At 36.9% G+C, this 20,743-nt stretch overlaps 1 protein-coding gene across 3 annotated transcripts; it reads right to left on the bottom strand.

Moving 5' to 3' along the window:
- Nucleotides 1–214: 214 nt before the first annotated feature.
- ADCYAP1 (adenylate cyclase activating polypeptide 1) lies at nt 215–9,196 on the bottom strand. 3 transcript variants are annotated; one of them, XM_072152116.1, is made up of 5 exons: nt 9,108–9,196; nt 8,164–8,268; nt 5,777–5,911; nt 5,140–5,235; nt 215–2,657 (listed from the first exon to the last, which is right to left on the bottom strand). In XM_072152116.1, exons 2-5 carry the CDS (start codon nt 8,265–8,267, stop codon nt 2,471–2,473), a joined length of 522 nt encoding a protein of 173 aa, XP_072008217.1. In that variant the 5' UTR covers nt 8,268; nt 9,108–9,196; the 3' UTR covers nt 215–2,470. The 3 variants fall into 3 exon arrangements, with proteins under 3 accessions (XP_072008217.1, XP_072008216.1, XP_072008218.1); XM_072152115.1 differs by lacking the exon at nt 9,108–9,196 and adding an exon at nt 8,480–9,101; XM_072152117.1 differs by lacking the exons at nt 5,140–5,235; nt 9,108–9,196 and adding an exon at nt 8,480–9,101.
- Nucleotides 9,197–20,743: the final 11,547 nt, after the last annotated feature.

The following is a 20,743-nucleotide window of genomic DNA, read 5'->3' as shown; positions in this document are numbered from 1 at the left end:
TTAAAATAGCTTTGATATAATGTATTTAAACAAAAAATAATGTATTTACAAAAAAATATCCAAAAACATTTTGGCTTTGACAAATACAAAAACTTTGGGTGATTATGTGCATAAAAACACTCTTGTCTCATGGTTCCATTTTTAGAAATGAAAAGTTACGTAGCACAAAAAAATGAATTGATCATAGATCTTATTTCTCAAACATTAGACAAAATTGCATTGGATACAAAAATTTATTAACACAAGCTTTGCACACTTTATATAACATTAATCAATTGTTTAGTTCTAGATAGTTATGTAATAATATTCACTTTTATATTAAGAATCTGTTGCACACAAAATATAGACTTACATCTACGTAGATCGATGTAGAAGCGATCCACTTAATTTAGTAAGGCTGTTGGCTTCGCTGTAAATCGTACAAAGGATTGAATGCTAAATAGATGACGCAATAATTACTACACTCAACTGGAAAAGCAACTGAAACCTTACATCATCTATACAACTAACACACAGTATAATCCTATCCACTACAAACAAACACAGAGATGAGACTAAAATACAAGCCGATGTGTTGCAGCATTGTAGGGCCACTAAAAAGCCATCTGTGATTCGTGGCAATTTAAAAGGCGAGGGAAGGCACAAAAGCTGCAAACTGCATCCTGTGTCACACTGCCTGAGGAAAACGCAAAATGAAGGTAATATTGATGTCATGCAGACCAAACTCCTATGTGCAGCTACTGCTTGCAATAGGATCAGCTGGCAGGGGCTGGCCAAGAATGAGACTCTAGTCAAGCTCCTCCGAACCTTCACCTATTCCTGGTCAAACTGGAAGGAAGAAAAAGCTGAAAGGTTTGGTACACTTTCTCTAGCAGCAATCTTGCTCTTGACTTAGACATTGGTGACTCAGATGAAGTTTTCTCTTTAGATAAATTTAGGTGAAAAGGGGAAAAAAAAGTATTTACATTTTCTAGACATCTCCTCCAACATAGGCATGGTCATACGACAGCAAGAGAGACCTCAGTTTCCTTGCGATTCTTTTTTTTTTTTACTTTTTGTTTTCTTTTTTTTTAATCTTTTTTACATTTGTTCGTAAATACTTTTTGAATGCTACACATTATATTATGACAAAACGTTGTTTTATGAAAGTACTTTTACTAAGCAATAAGCCATAATGTAGAAAAATACATTTTTACCTTTTAAAGACTCAAAAAACAAAGAACAAAACTTTAGTAGTAGTGCATAATTATTTAGTAGGAGCTACAACAGGGATTCCTAACTTTACAATAAGAGCTTGCATAAACATAACATGAGGGTGTTTACAATTAGGAGAATAAATGACTTGCGGAATGACAGTACTAAAATGGCGAAAGGGCAAGGAAAAAAATAATATAATATTCTACAAGAAACAGCAAAACAAATACCTAAACTCAGAGCTGAAGAAAATATTTTTGGTAGATTCACATGAAGAAAAGCATGGACAGCACTGGAGAGAAACACATTGTACTTTGTATCACGTTCCAATACCAAGCTGCCCATTGTCAGTTGGGTAATGGACCTATAGAAGAACTTGGATTACGTTTTAGTAAACAGGTCCAAGACCGTAAACTTCATTTTGGGCAGTTCCATATGCTATGTGCTGTGCCTATTTCCATCTTTCATACTTTCACTTGACTAGCGATACTTACTACTAGGACAATGTTTCTATGTGCCTGGTCCAATTAGAAAGTTTAATAAGTGACTCTGAACTTCAACCAAAGTGAAAATTTAATTTGTTTAATAGAGCTGTTGTAGAACTATTTGGAGTCAACATAAATACATAGAAAAGTGGAATTAAAGACAGCACAACATTTGGAAAAATCTAACAAGAGGGGGAGTGGTCCTAAAGAACCAGAGACTATAAAGAGACTATAAGAACCGGTGCTGAGACTCACCGATGGCAGAATCACCTAGAGAGATTCTCCAATATCATAATCCCTTGCACTAGGTCATCAATGTCTATGTCCATCAGCAAAAGGTTAAAAATTAAGGTCTTCAATCCTGTTGCGGATAAAAATACTATCCATTTGATTTTCAAGTTACAAAAATAGGAGCAAAATATTTTAAACAATGATTGTCTTTTTTCTATTTCTTTTTATATAAAAACATAAACAGCTCGTGCGAATTCTTAGATTTGTGCACACATTGTATTTGTTCTTTGTCACTTATATATATATATATTTATATTTATATAGAACATATATAACTTATTAATTGGTCCACAAAGTAGATCTGTGCGTTCTCTAGTGCTTTGTACAAAAGAAAAACAATATTATTATCAAAATATTCATTTAATGGCTTTACTTAATACATAAATACATGTTTGTAGATAACACAGGAGCGATGATTGTTCAGTCAGTTTGATGATGATTTTTTTTTAGTTTTTTTCGTTTTGTTGGGCTGTATACACAGGTTGGCTGGTTGCTCATCGCTACAAGTATGCTACTCGTCGTCCTTTATTTTTAATTCTTTGTTTATACCTTTTGCCCAGGACTGCTGCCAAGTATTTCTTGACAGCCATTTGTTTTCTGTAGCGGCTGTAGCTGTCAGTAAAGATGCCATCTGAATGTCGTTTTGATAGTGGTTCCGAGTCCTCTTCCAGGCTGCTACTCAATGCACTGCAATGGCAAAAAGCAAGAGTTGCAGTCTAAAGTGGCATCTTTCTACATGCACCGAGCTCTGTTCTCTACCAGGGTGTGTGTCAGAGACGCATGGTGCAAGATACTGAGCATGCTGCACCACTCAGTAGAGCTAACCATGCTCATTTACAATCCATTAGCAGTGGCAACGGCCCCACTGAAGGGTCACCGAACATGTTAGTCATATCATTTCTACGTTCCGATCAATTGAATTTGGCATTAACTTCAGTAATTATTAATGGTCAATTGTTTAGACACCACAATTTTGTCACCTTGTTCTCCAATCTTGAGCTCTCCTTATGACAGCCACCCTGTTAAAGTCAACAGGTGCCAAAAATATGAACATGTGTATGGAATCATTTAATTGCTTGTGTAGTATATAACATGCAGCAAGGAACCAATGAGACATGTTTGCTATAAACAACAATAGGGTACAGATAGTTTAATAATCTGCATTACAGTAGATTAAAAAAAATGGCAAGATGGGAATAATATTCAACGACCCAATAATGTTAAATGGCACCTGTAGCAGTATTAGCTCATGCTGGGGAAAGGGTCTATTACCTAAGGCTCATATACAGTTTTCATGACCAATGGCCAGTTCTAGTTAGTACTTAAAAACACATTCACCTTATTCCATCTAATGTCAAATTACTGAATATTCACAACAATAATTGTCAATCACAATTTCTCTTAATTGTACCATTATAGGTAGGTGCTTCTTTATAAGACATCAATATATAAGACATCTATTATGCTCACTACCCCATAACAATATCGGCATCAACAGATACGTAGCAGCAATGTTATTTTCTCCAACCTGAGCAGATTAAAACTGTCCCCAAAAATGGATTGTATGAGGTGTCTATAAAGTCTCAAGAGGGATATGACAAATAGATGTCTTACTCCTTTATCTGTCAAACACTTTGAGCTATCAGCTGCTATCTTGCAGTTATACCATTCATTACTGTGAAGTCAGGAGAAGTTCAGCTTGTAATTAGTTACATATATCATCGTTTTACCCAGAAATATGTTGGCCTCCAAATGATATGTTTGTCAAAGACATTGTCTCGCCTTAGAACAAAGAGAACATAAATTATAATAAGGAGATTCTATTTCATCTCCTCTAACACGTGATCTCTGACAGATGGATAATGTGTGCAGCCAAATACCAAACAATGCCGTGTCTGTATGTGTGTATGTATGTATCTGTGAGCATGAGAGTGTGTTTTAATAATCACGTCATATCAAAAAATACCTTAATGTCAAACCCAATTATAGCAGCATAAATCCTGAACAAAGGAGACAAACATCTGTCTACCCAAGCTCCATTAGGCAACCCTATGCCTTGATCCTTGTGTTGGACAACTCCCAAAGGCCTCTGTCTCATTACCAATCACTACAGGACTGCCCTGCCTTTTGCTACAATAATTGCCTCTAGGGGCTTCCTGTCAACAACATAAAAAGAGTTGTGTTCTTCTTGTGAGATATATAACAGGATATCGACATACTGATTGGGACAAGATCAGCAGTGGCTTGCTAATGTCCCCTAAATTGGAGACATTGCTTATTGCAAGTGCTCCATTGCTCACAGTCATCAGAGAGGTAGAAATCTAAGCCTAAACCCTGCGTAACCATTAAGCAGATTAGAAACATGTAGTGGATAAATGGGAATACTTACTTTGGGCTACACAGCCATATGTAAGTGATGCTCAAATACGAGCACCATCTGCGCATGCCTCATATTGAATATTAATGCTAACACACATTATTATGTTCAGCATTGTGATCTAGTGATTTAAGCCCCTGCTCAAGCCTTAAAACTGGTTTCCCATTTAGCATCTACTTACTGGTAATTTAAAGGCAGATTTAACAAAATCAACAAATGTAACAGCTCTGACACGGGAAGTCACAGGTTTTACTAAGTAAAAAGAGATGCACATAGTGTGCCATTAAAGTCAGATAATTTAAGATGACAGTGTGGAGACAATATATTCATCACATGAATTATTCATTATGAAGATGCGATGAGTTCCCTTGAGCGTTATTAAAATGTTACCCAACCCAGAAATCTATATTGCGAGAGGGCGCACCACTGGTAGATTTTTCAATGGAAAATCAATGACATATTGGACAATAAAAGAAGAGGCTCAACCACAAAAATGTAAATGTAAGAATCCAGGCAAAATAAACAAGGCAGCTTATTATAGCATTATTGGTACGGCACAGCTCCGCAGCCCTGCTAAATGGGGATGCTAAAAAAACAAATATCTTAGTATTTGAAATCCTTAAACTAGATTTGTCTACTGTCTGATGTTTAGTGCTACAGTGTCCATATGTTCCAGTACATAAGGCGGATCTGTTCTTCATAAATATTGATTACAGCCTGAACTTGGACTGATATCTTTGTATTACCTCTATGGATGTGTACAAATACTACGTTTTAAGAGCACAACCTTACCCTAAGCGATTGGCCATCAGAGTATTCAGGTATTTCCTCGCAGACAATTGCCCCAGTAAATTCCTATAGGCTTTGTTTAATAGATCATCAGCATGTCTGACAACAGCAAAGAAAAAAAATAAAAAAAGGAAAGATGATTCCTGGAAATCTGACATCAACATGTGTTGTTTTCAAGCAAGAAGCATTTGTCAATGGAATGTGTGTATGTGAGTCGGGGAGGGGTGGGTGCAGCTGACCCATTACAGCTTCCTGATTATGCCTAGACTAATGTGTCACAGGGTCATGTTTTACTCTAGTCCACATGTTCCTCCTGAAATATCCTTTCCTCCCACATCCACGCTATATATACATACTGTATACGGCTTTCTTTTGTTTGTTAATTTCCCAGGATGCTGCTTAAATACAAGATGCCACCTGATTAGCACTGAATGTTATTAATTTCCATAAATTTCCATTTTCCCTTTAAATGTGCACCTCCTGTTAAATAATTTAGATGCATTGCAGAAGTCGCAATATGGTCTGACATGAAACAGAAGCAGGGTTATTGTGTTTGCAGATTTTATTTTGTTATTTGTGACTATGCAACACATCATTTTAACTAGATTTTATCTCGTTTAGGGAAAAAGTCGGGATTCACCTCTTTTCTGATGGGTAATAAAAGGAGTACATATCATCTAAGACCGAGGTAGGGTTTCCAATACCAATCGGATCGTTATCAAAAGCAAAGTCTGGAAGAGTGTTACCGTCCTCATCATACACTTCATCTTCAAGCCTAATGAGCAGAGAGAAAGAAAGGAGAATGAATTGTAAGCCTCTTAATTAATCAAAAATGCATAATGACCTGATCAGTGCCTTTCGGAGCAGTGTAATCCCTGGCAAAGGATCATTTCTGGTGTCTACATTACTGGTCTTTTTTCTCTGAATATTGTTTGGTGATGAGATGCCAGACGCTGATGGAAAAAGACCCCCTGAGACCCTATCAATCTGTAGGTGGGCGTGAGAGAAATAACAAGAGCAGCCCATCTGTGAGCTGACCTGAGGTTGGGGCTGGGCCAGAGCGAGCTGCCAAATCCTACAATCATTAGTACAGGGAACTGAGAGGAGAGAGAGAGAGGAGGTGGAGGGGAGGAAGGGAAAGATTAGAAAAGGTTGGGGGGGGGGGGATGAGGGAAACAACTTTCCTTTATTGGCAGAACAGCATCATCAAACACACTTTCAGCTTCCAAACATTAAATCAGAGCACTAAGCATTGGCCACAAAGCACTGAAAATGCTTACAACTAGCACTACCCAGATCCCCTCTACAGAAGGAGGGGTATATTTGGAAAGACTGGGTCTTGACTTTGTCGGGTTTTGTTTCTTTTCATGCCAAGTTCCTCCTTAAGATTTTTTTTTTACTTTGTATCTGCCGGGATGTAGGTCACCGTAAGCTATTTTTGTCAGTTTGCTCTGCCAGCATTATTAATAATAGATGTTTCCAAAGTGTTTCACTCTTGCTAAATCTGGATCACAGTTTAGCTGTGTCAGATTCTCTGTACCACAGGCAAATGATCCTGGGTATTATGTAGATTAACATAGCCAAGAACATTGCACACCCAAACAGTTTACGCTGACCACTGCCACTAAACACACAACAAGCACAAACAGTCTCTGGTATTTCATCTGCTCCTAGACTAAAACTCCCATCATTCTAGGCATTGAATGATAGGAGTTGCACTCAGCAACAGCTGCCCTGAGAAATACTATTTCTATTTAACAATTCAACAGGGTTATAGCAAGTAAGGAGATGAATACAATAGAATATACATAAAACAACACATGCAAATGATTTATTACTGCTCTTTTTACTTAGTGACCTATTTTCTAATATCTTTGTTTGCACTCCCAAGTGTTTGTTTTCCACTTCGGGGGAACAGTGAATCTACTGAGAGGGGTAAGCAATCTTCAGAGCAAACAATGAATAATTTATAAACCGTAGAAGTGAATTGTGTAAAAAATTCAGAAGCGAAATAATACCAGGTCTGACAAAAGCAATAAAAACATTGATTATTTGGACAACTACTAAAATCTCCTTCTGCTATTTATCAATGTAAAGAATCTAAGGGTGGGACAAGGTGCGTCATGTTCCTTAATGTAAGGTGGTGGGAAGGCATTAGTAGGATTTCATTTTTTTAAAAATGTTTGCACTTTTTTAAAAAAATTTTTCCCTTTTCGCATAAACTAGTTTAGGTGCCAGTATCTTGAGACCAGGGGCACTATGTGTAAAAATGAAATAATACACTGAAGAAAATTTTATTTATATTAAGGCAAACAGTCTATATTATTTTTACTAAAGCACTATTGATCCTATAATATATAGTTAGCTCCTATGGGAATTTATGAACTAAAATTATTAGGATAGTAAAGAGTCTTTATGAAAAAAAATTTTTTTTTTTCATTAGAGTCTGGTTATTTGACGAATCTGCTTGTACAATAGATATCAGGCACCTGTTCCATTGTAAGGAGGGAGACTCTCAGCCAGCAGTCAGAGGCACGAAGCACTGGGGACTCCCCCGACTGTCATGTTCTGTCATTTAAAGATGTACTAAAATTGATCCTAACCCTGATTCTAGTACACAGTGCACAGCAATACGAAACAATCTTCCGCAAAGCTACCTATTTCCATTAGAAACCTATATTTAAAATCCAAAATATAAGAGGGGAATTCCACGAATGTTATAAAGGAAGCCAAATAATGCATTAAATATGTCGAGCATTCTTTATCATTAAATATTATTCTCTTTGAGTCCCTTTGATAAGGTAATGTCTTTGCTTATAGCGCAGACTACTGCATATGAAGACATGTAGTGCAAGTCTACTCCCTTCTCTAGTTTTCTTTGTAGTAAATCAGAAGAAGCAACACATGAAGTATAATGTCAGACTCTTTGCTCCTGTGTAAGATACTGAAATGCTATACAACAAATTAAAGGAGGATTTAAATGACATAACAACAGGTTTAGATGATAATAATTAGTCTGATACTTACCTAAGTGCCGGATACTTGAGCGCAGTAGGTGAGGAGTGGACAGTGCAACGCATAACTCCATACACCAACAGCCAGGCGAAGAGTGCTTTCCTGTACATTGTCATTCTGCGGGAAGACGTGAAGGAAACACTTTCAACAAGCACTTCTCATTAGCTCAGATCGATGTGTGATTTGACCTCAATTAGATCAATGCATATGCAAGTAGGGCAGGCATAATATTTACCAAAATACAATACATTCACCATTCCATTGTCTTACATCTAAAGAGTAGATTCTGTTATAACGGTTCATAGAGTGATGCATGCAAGATTCTTACCATATAAAACAAAAATTCCACTGTGTCACAGAAACAGAGATGTCAGGTCCCAAGTTAAAGCCAAGTGTCTTGCAAGTTTCCGCTCTCTCTTAGAATGTGGACTGCATTGCCTTGTCTGAAAGGTTGAGATTACACAGTAACTGGCTGGTTGCTGCTATATGGACTAAAAGTTTGATGCAAGCCACAATTCCAGGGGAAAAAGAAAGGTGGATTCCGACGGAGATGAAAAAAAAAAGCTGGGGAATAACAAAATAAAGAATAAAATATAACCTCCCTAGCTGAAAAAGTAAATGAAAGAAAAAAAAAAACAAGTTGTAGCTGCTGGGAAGTAAATACGAATGAGATATAAAAAAGCAGTGAGCCAGGGAGGCAGGGAGAGCCTGGTGCAGCCTGTTATGAGTCTTGGGCTGAGATGCTGACAATGAGATCAGATCTTCTCTAAGATACTTCTCCTGAGGCGTTTCTCTAGCTGCTTTCTTCTCCTTCTTGTGCTGCAATTCAAGTTGACCAGCCCTCCGCTCTTGTATGTATGTACATATATTTATATATATACACACACATGCAGGATAGTTACTGCAAACGCCACTTTAGGAAGAGGTTGCTTTGTAAATGTTTGTCTGCATATTACCTTTAAATACCAGCTATTGTCTGTGATTCGGTGGCGCACGGATTTTTATCCATGGATCAAACAGCTTCCCTTTTTTTCAGAGTGTAAGTCACGTAATGATCCAGTATCAGAAAAGACGTCATCAGGCCAATTCCTCCAGGAACATGATAACAATTCTCATCTTTCCTCACACATCATCCGAACACAGTCATAAGTTTTCTTATAAATATTCTGACATACACATTCCCTTCAGTTTAACTACACATCAATATTTTTTTTCTCTTTTGGCAAAATGTTCCCATTAATTATCTCTGACAGCACAGAGCAAAAGTATCCCGAGTGCATTGTAACTTACAACCAAAAAGGAGAAAACCCATCCACAAAGCTCAAATGCTTATTTACGTAGCACATATATCAATTATATATCTATGAAAACTAAGTATTTATGTGCCAAACTCTCACTATAATGGGTTAAATTGGAACCAGCCATCTGCCAATGCTTCCCTAACATCTCCACAGTCTGATTAAATGCTTAATTTTTTTTAAAGAAGATAATAATTGACAGATTTCACTTATGTCTTGGCTGAAATTAAAGGAGCTGTTCATTTTCTGGTGCTGAAACTGGAGCTGCCTGTGCTCCTTAAGAGATCTATACATTTTACATATGGGATTATATATGTGATTCTAAAAGATGAAATCCTATAAAGAGGTTTCTATTTTCGTAGAAAGAGACTGTTTTATACTATGATCACATTTCTTTACACTTATTGTGTGCGTGGTATACTAGAATGTTCCGTAATACTATGGATTTTTTACTTTGTTTATTTTCCACATCATTATAATTATTAGTGAAATAGTTGGTAACTGCCCACAGTAAGGTACATTATAGATTTTATTGGGGCACTTTGGGGAATCCCCTATTAAGCAGCCTGAGGATTAAATATCACTATCTTCTTTCTTTTTTTTTTCCCTTTTTTTTCATTTACAGAAAATGACGTGAGATCATCACAATTACGTGGGTAGCCCACCAAGATCCTCCCTAGACAATATGCCTAGAGCAGGCTGTTCCGGAGTAAATAATACTGTATTACACAGACATTTACAAGAATATGGAATGCCATCACCATCCATTTAAAAGAGGTTTTTTTTCCCTATTGGATCTAACTCATACATCACTAAAGAATATCTACTAAAACGTCACCCACATTACAGTAGGTTTAACAGATAAGACTACCTTAGGATGTAACGTAATTAAAGTAGATCCACGGTGATGAATAATAGTCTGAAGGCCAAAGACAATACCATTTTTCTAAATAAAAAAAACTAATTGGCAAAAAGGTCAGATAATTATATTAATCCTAGAAATGAGCACTTATAACTCAACGTCACATAAACATTGTAAATTAAGTTTAAGAGAGAAGCTTAACTTTTCAGGTGATTTCTGAAATGTCTGCCGTGCTTACGTCTATGGCGAATAAGAACTGATTAAAGAGCGCCACCATGTGGCTCTTTTTTAGTTACACACCAGAGTATGAAGGGAAAAAAGTAAGGACCTATTGTCAGACACTAGAATACGAGTCCATTCATAAATTTGTGGAGAAATGCCTGCAACGTACTTCTGCTGCTTTTCGGTTTTCTATTCAACTTCTGGAGACGCGTAGTAAAGTTATACACATCAATAGATGTACGAATAAACTTACTGTAATACATAAAAAATAGCAGGACACATACAAAAGTAGTGTTTCTTTATCGACCCAGCAAAATACTGACCTTTGTAAAGATGCCAATGACTTGTAATGGATTAATAACTGCGATGGAGAGCCTACATAAGGGGGCAACACAAAATTGTTAGAAATTTGAATTGTGCTATACAATGAACAAACAAATAGTAATAATACGAATATTAATGATGGACTCCTATGACTATTCCGATTTTAGATTCAAACACTTCTAAAACATAGCTACTGGATTTTCCAGAGACATGTGTAGAATTATCAATAGGTTTTTCATTTGTCATACAAAATAGATAGCAATATACTTTTATACCGATGAATCCAAGGCTCTTATATCAGATTTGATGATTATTGAAGCTCCTCAATGAATATTCATGTGTAATAGGTGGCGCAATCAATATATAAGACTTAAAAGACGTCACAATGTTATGTGCCATGCATGAATAACTTTCGCAGAGAGGACGGCATAAAGTCTGCATTCAGTGTGTATATGAGCATAAAAAGTCTAAATACCCTGGTTTAATTTGACATTTGACATTTTATGTGTGTTTTTTAACCTTTTTCTATAAGCAATAGCTGGTATCAATTTCCCAGTGAGACCTACTTTATGCTGGCAATAGTATATAGAATCACAAGGATATCTAGACCCTTTAATGGAACATGAAACCTAGAAACAAATGATACGTATAAACACATCTGGAGAATTTTGTACATGTTTTATCATTTCTTTTCAAAATCAAACAGGATAAACCAGGGACGCTTACTCATAGATCCAGGCTCTGTGACCGTGGTAATCTTCTTATATTTGTTATCCATTGCCTCCTTTCTTCTAAAATCAACTTATTACTTTTTAAGGCTTCTAATTATGCTAATGAGTCTGAGGTGCTATGGGGAGTCACCAGATCTTCACAGGCTGCTACACTGTGCAGTACTTCACCCCATCCACAGTGTTAGATGACAACTGGAAGAAGGAGGAGCGAAGCACAGAGGGAGCAAAGGCCTCTGGAGGGCGAGACAGTAGCAGCCTGTGAGCTATAGCATTGAGTGGCTCTGGTAACATTATCATAATTTTAAAAGATGATTTTAGAAGGAAAGAGGCTATGGATAACAAACATAAGAAGATTACCACATTGACAGCCTTGTGAATCATGCTGTAATTTTATGGCAAATTTCATTTAACTAGTTAATGGATGAAAGTAATGAGGTTTAGAAAAGAGGTGACATTATTTATGTCCCTTACTGGAGAACAACGGGGGACTTTTGCTGCAGACAGATACAGAAGGAGGAGAAAGGTAGAGATGACAAAGCTCCTGGAGCATAATGATAAGGTGTCTTTAGAGGGTACTTTGAAATATATACGACAAATGAAAGTGTTTTTGCCATCTAAAATATATAGATGACCTATTGATTAAATAGGCCCTCAATATCAGTCCATTTGGGGTACATTCCCAGACCCTCAAAGGTTTACAGATTCTCTGCAGCTGATGCACTGAGAATGAAACATGAATCAGACAGCTCCATTTGAAGTGTTATATTAGAGAATAAGACATACCGTTACTCACACAATGCAGATGTGTGGGCATCTACAAAAGCACTCCCAGGTTGTAACAAAACCACAAGGGCAACCTTTTATTCTAGAGTCTGAATACTCTGTTTTATCTACATCCACATCTACTTACACATATACAATATATAGAGTAGATACGTCCTACTACCACTCATTCAATGATTAGTCATAAGTAATTCTTTATCAACTTTCTACTAAACATACAATGACATAAATTACGTGCATTCCCCTAAAAAGGTATGGACCCCAATAATGCATACTAGTAAATAGAAGCACTTTTATTAATATAGCATAGGACTGAGAAATGTATATAAAATCTATGATTCTTCAGATAGTGAACATACTACAATGAGGGTATGTACAAATCTACAGTGATCATTTTTTTATCCCTCTTTTGTTTTTTTTTCATTGTTTTTCTAACCCTATAAATTGTTTAGCAGTAATGTCTGGATCATCCTTTTAGTGAGTAATTCCTTACGAGAAATGTGATCTCAGCACAGCCATCAGTGTGAGACATGTTAGCATAAAGGATATTGACATTCATTATGACTTTGGGTTAGAGGTATCCAGTCCAATTCATTGTTCTTTATCTTCAAATTATTAGTGATTTTCTTTTAAAATTTGTGTAGTAAGAATAAATAGGTAGACTTTTACATCTATATTTCTATCTATCCGTGTCTGACTTGACATTTACCTCAGTTTATGATGTTATGATGCATAAGCCATGTCTTGGATCCATATTTTCTTTCTCAATTTAGGTCTAAAATAGATCTTCACAGCACAGTGCTTCATTGACTCCTGCAAATGTCTTGTCATTGTCTGCTGAAGTCAGTAACAAAAATGTACAATATCAGATAATATATAAAAGAGTTATCAGGATATTTGAGCTTGTACAATGTATACAATAACCTCCACTAAATGCAGACATACTCACATCAAACTAAACATGGGAGACTTGATTTTGTTTTGTACGTATTGACACCTACTGGGGTAAGATTGCCAACAATACTAACATTATTATGTCCAAAGAACAAGTCCATGGGTATGAAACAAAGGATTTTATTATGCATTAGGACATTGATAAATTAAAACAATACTTCCCAATGATACTGTAATGTTGGAAGCAGCAGTAGGATCCCCTGACATAGCACACCCAGTAACACACAATCCAATATGTCTCCTCCCGATTGTTCAGATTAAAAATGTGTAACTAAAATCTCACAGTGCTTTCGTACAGCACACTGAAAGTAGTCTGTGTCCATCTAACTAGTATGAAACAAGAATCAGCACACTAACAAGACTGTCAAAAGAAGAAACGGTACCTAGAACAGTTCCTCAATGCTGTGCTTTCAGTTACTATAGAGATACACTATGGAGCCAACAGTTAAGTGAAGTGGTAGCTCCCAGTTAACAACTCATTGTTAAGGTTACCTAACTCAAATACCAGGGTCATATATTATATGTGTGTATGGCAGCTATATAATACATAAGCCAGTTCTAGAAGGGGTGCCCAAAAGCCACCACCTACTGATCACATGGGGACGTGGCATCACAGGAAACTGGTTAAAGGTATGTTATTTTTCCAAACCCTTTGGTTTAAAGGTACGCAAGATAAATATCCAACAGGCCTCTCATTGCAAGACACTCTTCTTCCATTCATACCCTTTTGGGGCGATCCCTTAAAGTTTGATATAGGACACTCCCACATGTGTCATGCTACAGGAGTGTCCTCTTTTTGTGTTATTGATGTGGTCCAGTAAATCTCTACAGAATTCCAATATATTTTTTTCCCCACATACTGGGCTTTGGATACGCTTGTGGTCAGATAGATGCTTTCTACAGTTAATAAAACAGCCATTCTGATGAGTATTACCTATGGCGCTTCACCCAAAGATTTTGGAGACCCTGATGGCTTTACTTGCTTTACATGATCCACATCTGTAGATGCCCATCAACCCCATACAAGGCCAACTCTGTCTTGACTGTGCACCAACGTGTCTCTCAAGTTTGATCCATTGCAAGAGATAATAGGAGGGCCATTGTTCATTCTATCTCCAACATCTTAGTCTATTAGAAAAATGTCCAAAAAATGTCTGCAATCCCCTTTAGATTTCTTGATGTTCTGCATCATTGGAAACCAGAATTCAGACTGTTCTTCCATTGGCCCTTCTCTGGATTTTCAAAAATTGTTTTTTTCTTACTGGTGAGCTCTTTTTAATGTTCAGTTCCTATGACCACATTCTCTGATTCTCACTCTGAAGACCAATTGCCTCTCTCTGATATTCATACAAATTGTAGCATTTATGCTGTACCCAGAATTATTGAATGTTTTTTAAAAATGGTTTAGTATCAGCTGCCCCACCTTAATAGATTTCCCATTGCTGTTGGTTTTACTAAACATCCTCATGATCAGACAAATCAATAAATGTGATCAGACATTCTTGTATCTCGTGGGGTAGGAATAGTCTAAAATCAAATCAATAACATTCAGAGAAACTGGCAAACAGTTGACAGTGCTAACCCAGAGAATTTAGAACATCTTCAATTACCTTAGCCATATAATTATTGACCAGGTCCACTGTACCGATTAATAATAATAATAATCTTTATTTATATGGCACCATCATATTCCGTAGCGCTTTACAAATCATAGGGGACAAATAGAACTATAATATTACATTACAGAGTACAAACATTCGTATGGAAGTTTCCTCTCTTAACACTATCTCCTTTTTAGCCCAGATATAAGTTATTATCCATGGGGGCACAAGTGTTGCCCATACCCATGCCTGCGAGCTGGTGTAAAAGTTTTGATTGAAGAAGAATGCCCGATGGATGGAATTTTTATATAAAATAGCATTCTGGAGGACGCTTTGGATGCCCGAAAAATGGTTCTTCCTTTAAAAGGTAGCCCTATTGTGGTATTCAGGAAATGAAAAGGAGAATTATTTTTCATCAATGACATAGTTATTTTTGACATATAACTCCAAATTCAATATTCAAAGATGTGTTATTAGATTCCACATAGTTTTTTTTGTACAAGAGTATGATCTCTCCCCCTTAGCCCTCTTTACATCTACATTACTGTAGGTCTCATTACTTCACAATGTGTGGCCCACACTCTTCCCCTGTGTTCTAATGGATTTATCTGAATTTATTCTAATAATGGAATATAACGTTGACAGATTTAAAAAGAAAAATCTTAGATGTAACATGGCAGAAATGTTCCCTCCTAAAGATATAAATGTCTTATATGGTAGCACTGTATGCTATATGTCATTAACAAGATATCTTGTTAATAAGATGCAATTCTTGATACCAATAAGGAAATGATCTTCTCAAATGTTTTTTACAGTCATAATACTTTGCTAATGGAAATATATGTGCTCTTAATCCTCCTTGGTGTGCTTTTGATATCAAATCAGAGATAAAGGCAATCCTGATGCAATTGTTTTCATTGTGACTCTGTAATATGGAACTATAAAAGCAGAAACTTTAAGGTACTTATGGAAGAATAGACAATGTTTAACATGGCATACAGGCACCATACACAAAACACTGTATAAACATAATAAAGACCTATTATTAAAGAGGTTTTCCGAGATCAGGCTATTGATGACCTAGATGGTAGGTGCTGAGGCCTCAATAATGTATATTTTTGTCTCACTTCTTAGGACGGAGTATTGCAGCTTTACATGCATCACTGTTAGGTAGATATACAAAGATAGACATTGAAGAGCCTACTATACTCCCATCAGCACTGTAGTTAGGGTTTCCCAAACTTGGACCTTATCGGGTTCCTTAATTTCTGATTCCAGTAATCTCCTTTAATCACCTATACTACTTTCTCCATTATAGGAATTACCAATAGGTAAGGATCCAAACTTGCCAAAAAGAAAATTAATGTAACCCTGCTTGATGTTAACCGGCTTGATGTTACCCCAACACCTTTGGTCCCACCGGATGTACCGAGAGGCTATGGGGCCAGACTGAGGAGCCATACAATTATGTGCTAGGCCCTGCCTGCTGTAGATTTGCACTATAAACTGTCCCAATCTACACCCCCCCATGACCACATGGCATGGAGGTGGTGTAAGGGGCATTGCAACTTTATAAAGGTTTATAAATCTTCCCTTGGTTTTTTTTATAGAATGTGAGTATAATATGGCAATGTATCATGTTTCAGAATTTTTAGATGTTTTGCTTTCAGCATTAATTTGGTTGAAATGAATATTCACTGAACACATTATTAATTTTCTTGAGAAAAAAAAAATAGATGTAAACAGAGGTGGGCTTGATTGTTTTTGACATTCCTGTTGAAGATGAAAGGCTTTTGCACCTGTTGTGTATAATAAATTACATTCTGACATTTCTCCTACTCTTGTAGGATTACCTGCCCTAAGAATTTAATTCTTTGTAAATGGCTTATGAATAATTTATATTTTATGGTACATATCTTACTCAGACTCGTCAGAAGGTCAATATAAGTGATAAAAGGTGTTAGGTTTTAGTTCTCTATGTACATATTTAATGAAATGGCTAATGGCAAAAGGCTAAGAAAATCAATCATAAGTAAGAACCCATGAAAGCCTATGAATAAAATAAGGGACAGTGTTTCCCTCTTTGTCCAAAAATAGAATAAGTTCATCACATCTGATTATTATTAATGCAGTGGTCAGACTTACCATAAATGAACATTTTAATAACGATTATACAATATTTCTCTTCTAAGACGGAAAGCGAATGGATAACTATATTTGCAGGTTGACCTTCAGTTTTCTTAGCCTTGTATAAACTACATAGAAGCCTATGTAATAATTGATCATTAATTAAATAAATGCTCATTTAATGAGACCAGCCATACATTTACCACATATTATTATTGCATTCATCGATGCATCATATATGTCAGTGATGGCAAACCTTTTAGACACCGAGTGTCCAAACTACATCCAAAACCAATATATTTTTCGCAATGTGCCGATGCGACAATTTAAACAGTAACTTATTACTCCCTGCTCTGTCACATGTTTAAATTGTATAGGCACCTGAGGACACCAATACAGTAGAAAGAAGGAGAAGAAGTTTGGATTATCATTGTAGCTTCCTTCCAGGTTCTTGGACCTCCTAGTACTGCAAGAGGCCTTGAGTCCTGTCTGGTGAACTCTGCGTGGGGTGATGGCATGAGTGCCCATAGAGAGGGCTCTGAGTGCCACATCTGGGACCTGTGCCATAGGTCCGCCATCACTGATATATGTTAACCACCATCTATCCAGCCTCACAGTTTAAAGTGAAGCCGTCTTAATGAAAATGCATTACAATCTGCAGGCAACATATTATGGAACAGGAAGACTGAGAAGACTAAATATAAGTTTTGTGGGGAAATGTTCAACTTAACTTGCAATTTTTTTATTTATTAATCTGCCTTTTTTAATGCATAGGGGGCATCCTATCAGTGATTGACAGTATTCCCTGTATCTATTAAGTGTTTCCGACAGAATGCAAAGCATTTTCAGGGTGATGGATTTGTTTAACAAGTGTAGGAAATTAGCCACAATGACGCTTCTGTTTATTTAACATCATCAGTTCATGTATCTAACCTAAACTTGTGAGGCTCAAAATGTGAGACCTGCCTCAGTGGTTAAGGGCACCAGGTGTTGGTGGACAGACTCTTTTAACATAAGTGGTTTATACTGCTAATGCAATTCTCAGGATAGTGAAAATCCTGGTATACTGTATCTATATAATTGACTTTGGTTGTGCCTATTTTAATGTTCTACTAGGTCCAAGAGACACATTTATCACATTCAAGATTAATGTCATTGATTTAGAATTTTGGCATGCACTTCAATCTCTGGTGCGGTTCAAGTACTTTCATGATCTGGATGATAGGGTATCAAGAGCAAGTAACTGAGAAGGTGTAGACTACAGTTTCACTGATGGACTGATGATATGCATGTACATTACTTTATACGGCATGCAACTATTTAGCATAAAACTAGATAATAATTTTTATATATCTATTGTCACATCTTGATGAGACTCCATGGTCTCATCTTTGGAAGCTTGTAGTTTCATAGCAGTATAGGATCATGAAGAGGAAGGGAAGCAGGAATGTTTGTGATCATTGCTAATAACCAGTGCCAGATAGAGACAACGAGAGTGCATTAAAAGGAAGGTAAGATGTTGTAATCACTGTACAATGAGGAATAGAGATCACAGAGAGTAGATATTTAGGTTTTACTAGTCATATTCAGTGTGAGTGGTAAACACTACTTAAGTAGTTTGTACTTAGACATGGATGGTTTAACAGACTGTTTAGCAATGCTCATTTGCAGTGTTTCTATGGAGAGACTTTTTTTTACTAAAAGTATTCCTAATCATGGATAACATTTTAAAACATTTTACACACAGTACAGAAAACTGATGCAGCAAACATTAAACTTACAGATACCATATTACAAAGTACTGAAAATATCAGGGGCAATTGCAACCATGATAATAATTAGTAGGTTGTCTTTAAGTGAATGATGTGTGTTTCTTGTCAGGAGAGGGGAGCGGAAGAGTCAGCCTTATAATAAACCCTCTACAATCTCTGCTTCTTGACAACCACCCTAGGTGACAGTCCCCAAATGTGTGACATTCCCAAGGTCAGCAAGTCAAGTGAATCTGAGACAGTGGGGGAATTTAACATGGCTTAAAGGGGCTTTTCATGAAAGAAATTTCTTGAATCTTAACCTTCTAGTGATGTTAACATAATAAAGATAATTTTTAACACTTTACTTCACAATTTTACTCAGTTTTATTGCTGTTTTAGCTTCTATCACTCAGTGATGGTCATTGTAAGATTTCCTAATGTAGGTGGGGACTCTCTAAGCAGACACTTAATGATCCATCCACAATGTGGTTAGATTATCAGGGTACAATGCTTATATACACTTTCATTTACCTTCTGAACATTGTACTAATATCTGACACATAGAAAGAGAGATGAGACATATCTGAGATGATGAGATCCATGACAAGCATATTACACACAATGTTAGCTCTCCTACATCTCTGCTATTCCACAACACACTAAATATTCTGTACCCCCCCCCCCCCCGATAAATAGCTTATCTGTCTGTAGCTTGTAGTTCTCATCATGCAGCTGCTGCCAGTAGGATGTCAAAGTATGTGTCAGTGTGAGCTCCATCCTAGAGTTCAGGGAGCAGAGACAGAGGAACAAGCTTTGTGAAGCCTCAGGCAAGATGGCTGCCGACGCTAAAGTCAGAAGTTACAGGGTCGTGTCTCTGGGCAACTGGAATTGTGTACACCAGGACCTATAGAGACAGGTTGGAATTATATCTGAAATGCTGTAGAAAATGTGTTATTTTGTTATCCTTAGTACATTTAAGAAACTTGTCTTCGTGGGAATACCCCTTGAGTGTCCCAATTCTGATGTAAAACAACCATGCACCAAAAATAGTATTACTTTTTTGATGTGTGTATAGTACTGCCATGTTCCAAATATATTACATCTATGCTACACGTCGATCTATTACAGCGTAGAAGCCAGCAGCTAGTCGGAAACACCACAATCATGTCTCACAACACAGTTAATAAATTCCCTCAAGTATGTCAGAGTAAAAACCAATGTCACAACCAGATTATGTGCAGTCACCAAAAGAGTTTTTTTCACATGGACCACATTGTGACTGGGTTTAGATTCAAATATAACATGGAGAGTTGTCCATCAGGGACATGTAAACCCATTGGTCACTTAAAATTTAACTTTTATTAGTATTCGCTAAAAGGTAAATAGGCTCCGTCCCAAAAAGATATTTAAAAGTTAACAGAGTGCAGATGCTGGCGTTTACACCTTAATTGGGTGGTCAGGATGTAACTGGCAGTGTACATCAACCTCACTAAGGGGGACTGATATTGCACTCAGTCCTCAGATCGAGGGGTTCAGGAGCTGAGACTACTTGGGGAGGCCGTTTTCACTAGATTGGTATATGTGATTTAGCCCCACAATGGTCTACAGCTCTTAATATTGCCCTCTCTATGTTTACTGTCGGTTATCTCGACTGCCACAGATTAGTTATGTCTCTGACCAATCCTACGTCTAGGGTGTCCAGCTGTCTACTACCTCTGAATTAAAACCTAGCAGATTAGCCCCCCCGACATGTTTCACCACATGCCGTGGCGTCCTCAGGGGGATCGGGGCATCTGCACTCTGTTAACTTTTAAATATCTTTTTGGGACGGAGCCTATTTACCTTTTAGCGAATACTAATAAAAGTTAAATTTTAAGTGACCAATGGGTTTACATGTCCCTGATGGACAACTCTCCATGTTACAACCAGATTATGGCAC

This window comes from Engystomops pustulosus, chromosome 5, assembly GCF_040894005.1.
Source record: "Engystomops pustulosus chromosome 5, aEngPut4.maternal, whole genome shotgun sequence".
NCBI classification, from domain to species: Eukaryota; Metazoa; Chordata; class Amphibia; order Anura; family Leptodactylidae; genus Engystomops; species Engystomops pustulosus.
The sequence above is the reverse complement of the archived record's forward strand: the minus strand, read 5'-3'. Positions and strand labels throughout refer to the sequence as shown.